At 44.0% G+C, this 15,845-nt stretch overlaps 1 protein-coding gene across 1 annotated transcript; it reads left to right on the forward strand.

The window, feature by feature from the left end:
- The first annotated feature begins 15,138 nt into the window (after nt 1–15,138).
- Nucleotides 15,139–15,378, forward strand: LOC109277157 (40S ribosomal protein S29-like). The gene has a single exon (XM_053892211.1). The coding sequence runs from the start codon at nt 15,139–15,141 to the stop codon at nt 15,376–15,378; it is 240 nt and encodes a 79-aa protein (XP_053748186.1).
- The last annotated feature ends 467 nt before the right edge of the window (nt 15,379–15,845 follow it).

Consider the following 15,845-nt stretch of genomic DNA (forward strand, 5'->3'; position numbering starts at 1 on the left):
TCGTCTGTGAATTATCTGGTGATATTCTAGGGATTCTTGACAACATTAATTAATGCATGAAGAAGGAGAACAAATTAGCAGCGTCTCTCTGCTCTGCTTTATGGCAAACACGATACTGTTCTTGGACATCGTGTTGTCAACATTCAGTTCAATTCAGCGAATGTGTTTTAAGGGTCCCATCAAGCCACATGCGCCAAAAACGGTTCTTGCAGGCAAAAATATCTTAGGTACTACAACGTTCACCTCGAACCCACCAAATCTATTCTTTAGTGTTTGATTCGTCTCATCAGGGGGAAATTTAATTTAATTTAATTTAATTTAATTTAATTTAATTTAATTAACTAATTTACTATTTTTGTTTCACATAATTTTCTCTTTGAAAGGGGTAATAATGAAAAAAAATGGTTGAGAAACACCGATCTAAGTGAAACTGTATTTCAAATATGCTTCTCCTTTAACCGAATAATTCCACTTCTACGATTCCTCCTAGAGAAAGGGTCCCCAAAAGAGACATGTATACAAAGTTGCTGACTGCACCCATCTTTTACTAGTGGAACAAGCTAAATGTCCATCCACTGGAAATGGTTCAATAAAATATGGCGCATCCGCGTTATGAGATAGTCCCTATCAGTCAAGGGGAACCAGGTAAGTCTGGATACAAAGAAAGAAACTGACATGGAGAAGCCACCATGCCATAGCGTGGGGTAGAAAAAGCCATCTGCAGAATATATACGATGGTCACATTTATACTGAAGCCAACACACAACAGATCTATGTGTTTTTATTATTACATGAAAATGAAACAGTGGTGGGTGATACCTCCAAAGGGTAGCTTGGCAACATGTATCAGAACGTAGGGGCACATGGGTGGCTCAGCCATTTGGGTGTCCGACTTCGGCTCAGGTCATGATCTCGCGGTCCGTGAGTTCGAGCCCCGCGTCGGGCTCTGTGCTGACAGCTCAGAGCCTGGAGCCTGCTTCGGATTCTGTGTCTCCCTCGCTCTCTGCCCCTCCCCCACTCACACTCTCTCTCTGTCTCTCAAAAAATGAATAAACATTTAAAAAAAATTTTTTTAAAAAGCATGTAGATGAGCTTGAGGTACCTGGGCGGCTCGGTTGGTTGAGCATCTGACTTCAGCTCAGGGCACGATCTCGCAGTTCGTGGGTTCGAGCCCCACATTGGGCTCACCGCTGTCAGCCTGTCAGTGCAGAGCCTACTTCAGATCCTATGTCCTCCTCTCTGTGCCCTTCCTCCGCTTATGCTCTCTCAAAAATAGATGAATATTTTTCAAATGTAGATGAGCTTACCTTTTAACCAGCAGTCAAGATTCTAGCGATTACACAAGAATGTTCATTGCTGCGTGCTTTACAGTAAAGTGAGAAGTCACTGAAAAGTCCATTAATAGGGGATTCGGCAAACAAAACACGGCAGATACATAGAAAGGACCACTTTGCCTTCACTCCCAGGGATGGCCTCTATCTATTAACACGGAAAGAGATCCGCAAGACATGATTGCATGAAAAAAAGTAGGTTATAGAAAAACACAAAGAGAAGGGTGCTAGTTATGTAAATATTTACAGCCACTGTGGCTGTTGCCAAAAGGGCTCACTTCCACATCATCCTGGGTACCTCCTGCTTAGGACTGCCTCTTGGCACAGTAGCTGGTGTCTCCCAGAGCGAGTGATCTAAGACAGTTAAGATCAGCTCAGCAATGTTTGAATGACCTAGCCTCTGAAGTCACCCTCTATCATTCCTGAGATGTGCTATTAGCCACACAAGCGAGCCCTTCAGTGCAGAAGGGGGATCACACAAGGGTATGAAAGCCAGGAGGCAGGAACCGCTGGGGAGCCTCTTGAAGGCTGGCTACCACAGGTGTATATTTTGTCTCAGCTTTTAGAAACCTTCCGGAGGCCAAACTGGGACAAAAATCTATAAAGTCACTACGGCACCGCGCGGAGAATTCTGCATGCTGTTTTCCGTCAAATCGAAGGTGCCATCGACGAGAGGGCACGCCATTGTTTTCTATACCTGTTAAAAGTAAATAAGCCATTGGCAATAAAATTCGGAGGTGAATTTTTATTGTCTGCCTATTGAAAGAGCTGCTTTTGGCTCCTACTTAGCGACTATTTACTGCACCTCACCGTGTGTCTTAAGGAGAAAGAAAATAGAAGAGACATCAAACATTCAGAGTCTGAACGTTCCAAAGTGGTTTTCAAATCAGAGTCACCAATGTCCATGTTTTCCCACGCAAAATCATCCTTCATGCGATCAGTGGATCTCCTCTGGGGTCCTCTTTTAACACTGACAGCCGTTCTGCCAGTTTTGATGTCGATGCCGCATCCTGATCACAACAGCTCCTCGTTGCCTTGAAATGTCTTTCATCTGGGTCTGTGGAAGGCCGCGATTCCTCTGGCTTTCAGTTTCATTACTTGGCACGGAATAACAAAGCCTCCTGCACATATTTCAGGGAAAATAAATAAATAACACAGCTTTATCTACTCATGAATATCTTTCTGGGATCCCATGAAACCGTCATTGTTTTTGCAAGAAAAAAAAAATATGGCGCCGAGGTCATCTCTCCCACGACGAATGCTCGCTTGATAAATATCAAACATACGCTCAGACCCATCCGTGGTTGCAGAGATGTTAAACGACGAGCGATACGCGTCCTGGAATTAATGGTATACGGTGTCCCCTTTGCACTTTCCAGCAGCCCTGTGGAACAGTTGCTGGTTTCTAGCAGTGCAGGTGCGGAAGTTTAATCAGAAGAGGTAACGTGCCCAACGTCACACACGATCAGGAAGACAGACAGATGGTCAACGCCTCAGCACTCCAGTGCTAGTCCTGAGTCAGGATGGTCCTCCTCGTCACCGGCATCATGATCGACTTGGCCATCGACATCACTGTTGTCACCACCACCGCTCTTGCCGTCCTCATGATTATCGTGGTTATCTTTATCACCATCGTTATTACTACCACTGTCACCATAATCTCCATTTTCTCCATCATCATCATCATAGCTGGTATTTACTGAGCATGTACTTATTATGTGCTAAGCTCCATGCTAAGGGCTTTATGTGGTTTGCCTCCTAACCACCCTCATTCTCCAAACACGGATAGTGAGCTTAAGTATCTCATTCAAAATGATTCAGCTGAGGCCTGAACTCAAACCCAGGCCATCTGACGCTAGAAACCACACCCTCAACTACTAGGATATTAAGGACGGTAAATACCAAACTGTAGGGACTCAATAAATGATGCATCTATTTGTGCCTAGCCCAGTGACTGGCACGTAGACAATAAACAATAAGAACAACAACAATAAGAGCAGCTAATATTTATTGAGCAATTACTATGTGCCAAGCATTATTCCTAAGTGCTTCATACAGTCTATTTCTTTCAGTCCTCACATGAGCTTTATGAGGTGGGACACTATTGTTAGCCTCATTTTACAGGTTGGGGAAATTGAGAATTGGAGAAATTAAGAACGTGTCCAAGGCTAGGCAACCAGTTAATGATTCATCAATAATTCAAGCTCAAGTCTGGCTCAAAAGCCCTGTGGTTCTTAAGTACCGCACAACGTTGCCTCCTATAAGGAGTATTTCGAGTGAATCTGTTTTCAACAATTCCCTCACAAGTATTTCCCGCACACATACAATATGCTATGTGTTGCGTCCCGTGAATGGCTGCAGGAATGAGGGAAACAGGGATCCTGCCTTCACGGAACTTACCATGGACGAAACACCAATAAAAATGAGAGGTATGAAGATCACATACAAAGATGATGACAGAACACTCACGTTTGCGTCTTACCCTTCCCAAAACTCTACTGGGAAGACAGTGAGATTATGATGACGATAACTAACGTTTATCACTGTGTCAGTCATGGATCTGAGCATTTCACATGTAGTAGAACATTTAAACCTTGTAACAAGCGTCCAAAGGCATATAGTTAGTTTGTGGCAACGTGAGCCTAAGAATCCAGAGCTTTTGCTTTTGCGCACCTCTCTACGTGGAAAAGAAATAGAAACTCTCAAGGACAGAGAGTCCTGGAGAAGGAATATCCGTGAGCGGGGGACAGCAACCCAGTGGTACAGAATGGAAAGCGGGCAAGAGGAGAAACTTATTTCGCAGGGCACAAGGCCATGAACAAAAGCAGGGCACTGGGAAGAGGACCTCAGAGAGACTCAGACACCCAGGAACACCCAGCATCGCAAGGGTGTGGGACAGGGACACAAGGAGGAATCCAAGATCGACGTCAGTATTCCTCACCGCCAACACCTTCACCTGCTCCACTCGTCCCTAAGGGGCAGAAGGCCGGAAGCCAGACACTGACCTTCTGCTCCAAGGAGACGTCAGCAGGGAAGCTTCCCAAGCTCTGGTGGCTCCTTCCAAACGGACACGTGACACACTCTTGACGTCACCCGGTCTCTCACTCACTCCTCCTATGGAGCAGAAATGGCAAATCGGGGAAGAGGAACTAGCCAGGCTTTGTTCAGCTCCACGCTTTGCTTTTGGGGGAGAGTCTGTCCAACAGAGGGAGTGTTTTCTCCCGCTGTTCCCCGGTGGAAGTCTTACCATGAGAGGAGGCCTGCCCCAGTCCAGCGTTGCCCGTGACGGAGCACAGAAGTCTACACTTCTGGGGTTCGGTCAGGCCCACTTGGCTCTCACCCTAAGCCATATCCCTACCTGAGCTTTCATTAGTTCAACAACAGTTCTATTTTGCTCTCTCGTCTACCTTACGTTTTTGCCTTATTTCTCCATATGCCCAGAACTTGGGCTAATTAAGAAACAAAGGAGAAGAGAGAAGGAAGACAGAGGCAAAGGCAGAGGCAGAGACAGAGAGGAAGGAAGGAAGGAAGGAAGGAAGGAAGGAAGGAAGGAAGGAAATAAAGAAGGAAATAAGGAAGGAAGGAAGGAAATAAAGAAGGAAGGAAGGAAGGAAGGAAGGAAATAAAGAAGGAAGGAAGGAAGGAAGGAAGGAAGGAAGGAAGGAAGGAAGGAAATAAAGAAGGAAATAAGGAAGGAAGGAAGGAAGGAAGGAAGGAAGGAAGGAAGGAAGGAAATAAAGAAGGAAAGAAGGAAGGAAGGAAGGAAGGAAGGAAGGAAGGAAGGAAGGAAATAAAGAAGGAAATAAGGAAGGAAGGAAGGAAGGAAGGAAGGAAGGAAGGAAGGAAGGAAATAAAGAAGGAAATAAGGAAGGAAGGAAGGGAGGAAGGAAGGGAGGAAGGAAGGGAGGAAGGAAGAGGGAAGGAAAGAAGGAGGAAAGGAAGGAAGGAAGGAAGGAAGGAAAAGAAGGAAGGAAAAAAGGGAGGAAAAAAGGAAGGAAGGAAGGAAAGAAGGAAGGAAAGGAGGAAGGAAGGAAGGAAGGAAGGGAATAAGGAAGGAGGAAGGGTGGGCAGAGGAGGCAAGGGGAAGGAAGAAAGAAAGGAAAACAGAGTGCACAGGATGTTTTTTAAATGTTTTCTAAATGATGTCCTTGGAGAGATACAATAAGATAATGGACCCATAAAACAAAAATTATTTATCACAGAGCAAAGAAGAGCTTTCAAGAAGTAAATATAGAGTACCCAAAATAAAAATTTCCGTGGATGAACTTGAAGGTAAAGTTCATCCTAGTTCCTTTGCCAGAAAGAGAACAAACAGAAATAAGGAGGTGAAAAACACTGGGTGGAGGTGTGAGAGACATGAAAGAAAAGATCAGTCCAGAAGGTCTAACAGCCAAATAATGGGAACGTGAGTTGCGGTTCCAAACAGAAAACAGCAGGTAGAAAAAACACACATACAAGTGTTGAAAGGAGCCTCTCGTTTGAAAGACCCTACTGGGGACCCAGCACCAGAAGCAAAAAAAAAAAAAAAAAAGAGAGAGAGACCCACATCCAGGCACAACATCACAGGATTTAACAAATCAGGGATAAAGAACCACAAAGGGTCTCCCTGCCAAGAACACCTCCCCCAAAGCACGGTGTAAATCAGAGCGAATTTTCTAAATCTTCACACCCTCAGACCCCTTGATTTTCCGCCGCTTCTATTTTGCCAATTTCTAACCCTGGAGGAAACCAACCATCTATTTTCTCTGTTCCTGTTCCCAGACTGCCAAATACGGCTGGAGGAAATCCTAAAACCAGGCCAACTGGTTCCGCTACAAATCCTCAGCTGAGCACCCTCTATGGCTGGGACCCTGTGAGCAACCTGCCTCATCCCCCCCCCCCCCAGAAGTGAGAGAACAATATATATATAGTCATATATATTAATATACATTACATAATATGCAAAATATAAATAAAGCATATTATATTTTACTATATAATTATAATATATATTACAAGGAATACATACATTTATATATAAAATCAGATCGGATAAGTACCCTAAAAGGCAGTTGCTCAAGTCGACCACAGTCCTTCAAGAACGAGGCTTCCTCACTAAACGTGACCCCGTTTGCAAGGCGGTTACAAGCCCTCCTTTGCCTGGACTATTCCTTCTCATTATTAGTGTCTTGCTTCAAACCTCCTTTCATTTCAGAGGCCTTTCTTTTTTTTTTTCTTTAATATGAAATTTATTGTCGAATTGGTTTCCATACGACACCCAGTGCTCATCCCAACAGATGCCCTCCTCAATGCCCATCCTTTCTTAATCCCCTGACGCTCGTGGATCAAGGTGCCCCAGGGCACAGGAAGAAACGCCCAGGGAGAACTCCGGAAAATCTTTAAATTTCAAGGGAAATCCAATGGTAGCTGACACCTGTCGGAAACTCTGAGAATTCCTAGCTAAAGGTATTCTGCAGTTTCGACATTAGACCGCTGCATTCCTGTGGGTGACACCGCATCGGAGACAAGTTAGGTTTGCGACAGTTGATGTGATTTTAAAAAGGCAATTACCTCCACGTGGAAATCTGTGGAAAACGGTGGCGGTGCCCAATCTGATGCCAAGATTCGAGAAGTTGTGCAACTCCACGGGCACACACATGTCCCTAGCAAGAACAATCGACCCTTTAGCAACGTGGGGGTCAGGGGCGCCAATCCCTGCGTGGCCAGAAATCTGCCTATAACTTCTGATTCTCCAAAAACTTACCTACGGATAACCTGCTGTTGACCAGAAGCCTTACCGATAACATAAAGTCAATCAACACATATTTTGTATATTCTATGTATTATATACTTTATTATTATAATAAAGTAGGCTAGAGAAAAGAAAATTTAAGGAAAGAATGGGAAAGAGAAAATACATTTACAGGATTGTACTTATTGAAAAAAATCTGCATACAAATGGACCCACAAAGTTCAAACCCATGTTGTTCAGGGGCCAATCGTAATAAGTTTTTAAGAACAAAATAAAAATATTTTCTCTTTATGTGTATTAAAAAAAACAGCTACTAACTCATTAATACCTGAATACTTAAGTGTTTGAGACCTGCCCATTAAATAAACACAACTTCTAGGTATTTCTTTTGGCCTAGGATGCTAGGAAAGAATTACTAAGAAGCTTGTGTACCCAAAAAGCTTGGGAATCTCCATGCTAGAGTTTTGTGGCGGCGTCCCTGTCACCTGCCTCCCCAGTTCTCCCACCTCCCTCCACACAACACTCATTATACTTTGTTGCAATTACTTGAGTAGCAAAGTATTTTGATCTGTCTGCTGGTGGATGGACACACACACACATACATCACACACATATCATACACTCACATACACATATACACATGCACAGACATATACACACATATACATATACACACGTGCACATACATAACACACACACGCACATATGCACACACACAAAACGCATACATATGCATGTACACACATAGCCACGTGCATACACGCATGTACACACATATGCACACACACTCGTACACATGTGTGCACTCGCATGTACATACACATGCACACATACATGCACACAATATACACGTGCACACATACACATACACATGAACAGACGTATACACAAATGCATGTATATGCATACATATACATTCATGCACATATGCACACATACAGACATACACATACATATATACCCACATGCACGTGTACACACATACACACATACATATTCCTGCATGCACGTACACACATGCACACCTACATGCACACACACATACATAATGCATACACATATACGTACATACATATACACACATAAATGCACATGTACGCACATACATAGACACATACACACATATACATATACACACGTGCATGTAAAATGCACACATATGCATGCACACACATATACACGCATGCACACACACGTATGCATACATGCACGCATACACACATGTGTGCACCAGCACATACATACACACATAGGCACGCACACATATACACCCATGAATATACACATACACATATACATGCACGCACATACATATACACACATACATGTGTACATACACACATACATGTGCACACACACATACATGCCCACACATATGCATAACACATGCACATATACACGCATGCACACATAAATACACACGTGCACACATACATATACACGCATGTACATATACACACATATACACAATGCACCTATATACACACATATATACCCCGCCATTATCTCCTTTCATATGCATGGGAGCTTCCTCGATTTGTAGCAGGCATTTGAAAGGGAAATGAACCAAAAGAGGTGATAAAGGAAGCATGAGGGAGAATGGTACGTTTTGAACCGACAACGCCACTGGAGGTCCATGTGGAGGGAAGGCCATGAGATGTGAAACCTGGCAAGTGCAGGAGGCACCCTGTCCAGGGTCACGCCCTTGCATGCGACACTGATGCCCTCACGAGCACAGGGTTTTCAGGCCATGGGAATAGAACCAACGAGTGGGCTGAACAGGGCAGGGCGATGTGGCACCTGCAGGGCAGATGGTGGCTCCTGGGCCCATCCATCTGGAGATTCCCCTATGTACTTGGCAAACATTTTGGAGGAGGGTTGAGGGCCCACCGCTCACAGACAGGAATGGTGTGGATCAACCATAAGCTGTCTGAGGACAAGGACAAGGTCTGACATCTTTACTGCTGTGTCTCCAGTAACTAGGCAGGGCTCACCACATAGTAAATGCTCACTTATTTATTTTTGTCCGTGTGTGTTTCTTTGTCTCTTTCTAACTCCCTTCTAGAGAAGTGCAGACCTTTCCTAACCTATCCAACTCAACTCGCACAAAACCAAGCTCGTTGTCTTCTTCCTATTTACCTGCTTTGCCTTGGAAGATACTTTAGCTGCCCCGTGTTTGTCGACACCCCGTATCGAGCCCTCCACTGCGGTTTCTGTCTCCAACATTTCTCTTGATTAGCGCTTTATTCAAGCCTTCATCACCTCTCACCTTGAGCCTGTCCTCTATGCTCACCCATCCTGCACGCTACAACCCATTGTTCACTCCCATGCTCAGAAACTTTCCATGTCTTCTTGTTTCCTGTCTCATGAAGACCAAAATCCTTAGTAAAGCTGGCGAGGGTCTCTACCTTCCGGGCCCTCTCAACCTGCAATTTCCCCTTTTCCCTCCACCTACGCCGAACATCACCTGCCCTCCACGTTTGGGTCTCTGTGTTCCTATCCGTCCAACAGACTATCCCTTCTCTCTCTCCTGCTAGATTGTGAGCTCCTTGAATCCTCTTGGGATGTGTCTTATTTATCTTTATATCCCTTGGTATCCCTGGTCCTGATATATTGCCTTGTCTGGGGAGGAGTACTTAATAGACATTCCAGGGGGAGGACATCAATTAGAGTTAGACTCAGGACTCTCTCTTTGGCTCTCAATGACCCCATCCTGGGAAGAAGATGACTTATCTGATTCATGAGTTTCGCAAAAGGACATGAGTTACCTCGTTAAATTCTCCTTTCCTCTTGGCCATCCAGACAGTTTATTTCAGCAGGATCATGCCAGAGAAGAAGGCCTCCAGTTTGGGGGAATGATGCAAGTTGCATCCAGGGGAGTGTAAATAAACTGACGGGCCAGATTAACCCATGCCTCCAATACGGCGGTTTGTGAGTAAGAAAGGCGATATTTTTATCTCCGTCTGTCTCATTCTCCGGTTTATTATTTTTTTTAACTCTTTCCAGTTGAGGCAGGTTAAAGAGTATTATATTTGGGGTCATCGCAAAGCCTCGTGTCTGGTGCAGATGATGTGTACCTTAAACGTGTCCTTGATTTCACGGACTTGAATTCTGTCCCAGAGACTTATTTTCAGCGTTGTCATCCTGAGTAAGATTGAGCAAACAAAGCCTCACTTTATAAATAGTATAACAGCAACATGCCATCTTTCAGCTGAGGAAATTGAAACATTTGGGGTTTGGGAAACATTATTTGTTATTTCACAAACAGCAGGAGGCTGGGAAAAGCCAAAAATGGATTTTCCACGTCGATTTTTTCCTCATCTATAAATCCTTCCCATCTCAGGGAAATTTATAGGTTTCTGGCTTCCTTTTTCCCTTTGGTCATCAAATTTAATCCCCCAGGAGTTGTTTTTTTTTTTTTCCTTCCTGTTTGAGTTCCTGTTCTAGACTTGTAAAATGTTCCCAATTTTTGATGTTCTAGATCCTCTCCTCTCTCAACCCATCATTTGTACCCCATCTCTTCCTTCTATCTACTCTCCACATTTATTCCTCAGTAAATTCCAGAGATGACCAAACCTCCAGCTTCTCTAAGATCCACTTTGAGCTTCTGTATTTCTTTTGTCATCGTCTCAAAACACCCACCAACATTTTGTTGTCCTTCCCGCCAGCCTCTGATTACGTGTGTCTCTTCCTCTAAAAAGTGAACCTCCCAGAGCATCTGGGATGATCACTTCTTTCCACTTCTCACATGCTTTCTAGTTCCTTCTCCCCATTAACTCCTTCCCACCCACCTTTCCACAAACCCGGATCTCTCTGTTGTGAAAACCCCCTCACCTTTCACTGTATTTGCTGCCCAGCCCCGGCTGCCTTCCCCTCACCTGCCTTCCATTCACCATCAAAAATCCTACCATGTCTCCGTATGCTGTGCGCCCACATCATTGGATTGCTCCGTAGCTCCGTGACTTTCTGCTCCCGACCCAAGCAGTCAATGGAAAGCATCGCTCTTAAAGCTTACCAACAATTTCTGTGGGCCACATCCTTCGGTCTCTATTCATTCTTGACTTCGTCACTACGTTTGACACCACTGACCACTTCCTTACCCCTCTTTTTATGTTGAGTGCTACCTGACCGACATCACCAGCCTCTTTACCTGCCTTTGCTCCTGTGTTAGTTTCACGTTTATTCTCCCCAAACTGGGTCTTGATGGGCTCTGTGGCAAACACTTACGGTGGCTGTTCTCACTCGCTAGCTTGCTAACGCAAAGAGGTGCTCGACCTAATCATGGCGAACCATTCCCGTTTGACAGTGACTGGTGGAGGGCTGGCCGTGTGGCCCATTTCTGATCAATGATAAGGGAAGCCTTCTGAGGTGTTCTGGGACATCTTTCACCTCCTACAGAAGAGGCACATACGGAGACATGTGTCTTCCTGCTTATCCCTTCTTTCTTGGGATATTGCCACATAAGAACATGAGCCATTGAGCAATGTCATCCTGCCACCCTGACGGAAGTTCAAGAGAAGAGTACAGAGGCCAGGACTGTCCCCTGATATCCAGGAACTGAGAAACCAATGCAGCAACTACCCACATGCTTGAATAACCACAGACCTCGATGTAAGTAAGCAACCACTGGCTGTGTTTCTCTTGTTTGCGGCCAAAGACATTGAGGCATTCCTGCAAAACGCTCTACCTCATCCATACTCACAGAATACATTGCGAAGTCTTTGCTGACCTCGTCAAAATCCTTATCTTCAAATGTCTCTCCCAGCCCCGGAATCTCCTAGCCCTAGACGCTTCCATTTGGATTTCAGTTCATCAGCTTAATGCAACATGTTGAAATCCAAACTCATCATCTTTCCCCTAAAATCAGCCAGACCTTTGTCATCTTCAGAAAGATTAAGACTCCCTTTGAACTTTCTTAGAAGAACATGTGTTCTAACCTAGAGCTTCCAGGGCGTGGGGTGGGGGTAGGGGTGCGCTGCGATAACAAGAAAGACAGAACTTAAGATTTAAGTCTTAAGGAGGCTTATCTCTGTCTAGCCATGCTAGGTATTTCATAACGGCATATACGTATAAAACAACATGGATGAGACACAGGATGTACAACAGGAAGTGGCCAAAGATAAAGCCAAAGTGAGAACAGTCATCAGACCATGAGATCTGCCTTCCTAAAGCGTCTGGCCTTTACTGTGTAGACGGTGTAAGATTTCAAGCTGTGGAGTAATGTAAGCAGATTTATATATTGCAAAAACAGCTTCAGCAACAGCATGAAGAATGGATCAGAAGGTTCAAGGCTGAGATGAATAAAGCAATATAAAAAATCCACTAGCCAAAAAAATAATGAGGTCCTAAACCAAGATCCTAGAAGTGGCAATGGGGAAGAAAGGATATGCTCGAAAAAATAATTAGGAAAACATTCACAAGACTAGGAGACAGACTGAATATGGAAAGGGAGGAGAAAAGAAGCGTGTGAAATGAGAGATTTTGGCTGACCAAGTGATCGATGGCATAATGATATAGGCGGAAATATAATCATTACTGTGGGTCAATATAACGGAGTTCAGTTTAGCACATGTTCAAATTGAGTTGCCTTTGGGACATCTAGGTGGAAATGTCTAGGAGACGGAAAAACACCTGTTTCCAACTCAGAAGAAAAGTGTGATCGGGAAAAAACAATTTGGGAGTGTGAAAGATACTGCAGATTTAGGCCCTCAGAATCCATTTCAGTCCTCTTCCTTGCATGCTTTTTTTCCCCGGCAGACGCTAGAATTGAAACACACAAAAAAACTACATTTCCAGCTTCCCTGGTAGCTAGATGCAGCCATGTGACTATGGTGTAACCCAAGATGTAAATAGGAATGTTGTATGGGACTTCCAGGAAAACCACTTAAATTTGGCTGACTCAGATGGGAGACAGGCTCTCTCTGCTCCTTCCACTCCCTCATTTTTCTTCTGCTAAGAGCAAGACTGTGAGCGGGGGAGGTCCACCAGCCACTTTGACCATCATGTGATCTTGAACACGGGAGCCATACACTAGGATTTTAAGGTAGAATGATAGAAGGATCTTGGGTTTCTGGCGGGGAAGCCACCCTTCTGACTCTGCACTGAGAACATACAAATTCATTTTACATTTAAACCACTGATACTCCAGTTTTATGTTTTATGCCCCCAACTGTCATCCTATCTGATGCACCAAATGTATAAGAAATCCCTGGCATAGGCAATGATAACAAGCCATATTAGTGCCATGTAAGTGGAAGCAATCTTCCAGAAGAGTCTATAGCATAGAGAGATTTCCGGGAACCTCACTGCAAAGGCAGAGGAAGATGAGACAGCTAATGAGGCTTGAAAGGAAGAGTCAGAAAACTGAAAGAAGGTGTCATGTCTAGAGATGTGCCCTTCAGACCCCCCGCTTCAAGGAAGGACTCACGGCAAGAATATGTCTGGTTGACCGCCTCCAGCCGTTGGCCCCTTCTCAGCTTTCAAGGCCATTAATGAGTGAGGCAGTGGTAGCCAAGACCACTTCGTAGGGCATCTCTGCCAATGACTGAGCAACGCATGGCCCCAAATCCCTACCAACACAGAGCTCCCTGAACAGGCAGTCTTTGCTACAGAGATCTGCACGGCTCTGGTAGAGACCATCGATCTACATCACAGTCAGATGGTTCCCTCTGGGCAGGAAGACTTTTGCCCTCCTACCTCTGCATTTCTGCATCCCAGAGAACCCAACAGCTGCAAAGGATAGCAAGAGGCTACATGCGTTCACATGCAATATTTGATTTGGTTGAATGAGCATTCAATCATCCAATCTCAGAGTAAAGACGCAGGAGGTTAGTGATTTCCTCAACTAACTAAAACTACGAAATACAAGCATTCTTACTCAAAGCCATTCCCTTTCCAGTTCACGTGCTCAGTCCTCCCTGGGTTTTTTGTTGTGTTTTTTTCTTTTCTTTTTTTTTAAATCTCTTAACCCAGGGCGCCTGGGTGGCTCAGTCGGAGAGCAGCCAACTTCGCTCCGGTCACGATCTCACAGTTTGTGAGTTCAAGCCCTGCGCCGGACTCTGTGCTGACAGCTCAGAGCCTGGAGCCTGCTTTGGATTCTGTGTCTCCCTCTCTCTCTGCCCCTCCCCCACTTGCGCTCTGTCTCTTTGTCTCTCAAAAACAAATAAACATGAAAAAAGAATTAAATATCTCTTAACCCAGAATATAACCATAGCCCATCAACAATCCCTCCAAAATATCACCCACTTCTATTGTCTTACTTTCCTCTTAAATTTTATCTTGCAATCAAATATTATTTAGGAAAAACGAACAGGGATGAATAAACCATAGGTAAAGGAATTCATTTAAATCCCCTTATGTATGTCATTATGAATCATTTTCCAAATTCAGCTATATTATGGCATAAACCATAGCCATTGAACACATAACTCTGTATGGCAAAAGCTTCATATAATAAGATGAGCTTATAAATCAAGTATTAAATCTGTTCCAAGATGATAATGGCCAAAAGTATTGCCAATAGAATTAACTGACAAGATCCTGGTTTCTGAGAATCGAACCATTCATTTCACAAATATAAGGGTTCATTTTCTCGTTCTTCCTTTTACATCACTCATCATTTAAGCCAGATTAATCTTCCAAAAAAAGCACATAGATCTGCCAATATGTTGGCATTTCCTTCTTATGAGGAAACAACAGAGCAGATCAAAATCTGCTTTCTCCGGTTCTGGAGAGCCACGATTATCGGTATACTCTTGCAATTCTCTGAGCTTCTCTCTCAGGGGTTAGCAAACTACCACCCATGGACTAAATCTGGCCCACCGCCGGTTTTTGTCAATAAAGTTTTATTGGAATGCTCCAATAAATGCTCCATGCTCCTGAACCTAGCTATTACCTGTGGCTGCTTTCCTACTACAATGGCAGAGTTGAATCACTGCATCAGAGACCATCTGGCCTACAAAGCTTAAAATATTTACTATCCGGCCCTTAACAGGAAAAAAAAAAAAAAATCACCAACCCCTGCCCTAGTTTAAAAAGCATGGTATGTTTTTGCCTCATTACATCCAAGAAAGCAAAATGGGTCACCGGCGACTCTACTGGAGTTATCGGAGAAAATGTGGCCGGGGTTCTCACTCTTGTCACATCTGTTCAAACCAGCACAGTCCGATCAGGAAATGTGGCCTCAATATGTGCCGCCCGTGTTTCTGTCAGTCCACGAAGGGTATAGGTTTCGTTAAGTTGGTTGAAGCGAACTTCCTTGAATGGGTCATCCAAGACATACACCTTAACTGCAGATACCCAAGATACCCACCTTAATGCTCACTCTTTTTTCATAAAATAAAAATATTTCCATGATGAAAAAGAAGCATAATCTGGGGCGTGTGAGTGGCTCAGTTGGTTAAGCGTCCTCCTCTTGACATTGGCTCAGGTCGTGAGACTGATCCCCTGTGTCAGGCTTGCGCTCAGTGTGGAGCCTACTTTGGATTCTCTCTCTCTCTCTCTCTCTCTCTCTCTCTCTCTCTCTCTGTCCCTCCCTCACTCACTTGTGCGCGCGCTCTCTCTCAAAATAAGTAACCACTTTTTTTAAAAAAAGCATGGTCTGTTCTTACATTTCAGGTGTTCATTCATTCATTATTATTCATTCATAGTATGTTAACTGACACCTCATTGCGTTAACATCACTACGGGTCAATATGAACTCAAACGATGACTTAACATTCATGATAAATGCTCTCCTTTTCTTTACATCGATAGGCAACGGTTATTTTTAATTAACCTAATTT

Source organism: Panthera pardus, unplaced genomic scaffold, assembly GCF_024362965.1.
Source record: "Panthera pardus isolate Hobbes unplaced genomic scaffold, ASM2436296v1 HiC_scaffold_3, whole genome shotgun sequence".
NCBI lineage: Eukaryota > Metazoa > Chordata > Mammalia > Carnivora > Felidae > Panthera > Panthera pardus.

What these genes read in the sequence shown, in the direction of transcription:
- LOC109277157 (XM_053892211.1), top strand. Translation starts at nt 15,139, where the DNA reads ATGGGTCACCGGCGACTCTACTGGAGTTATCGGAGAAAATGTGGCCGG.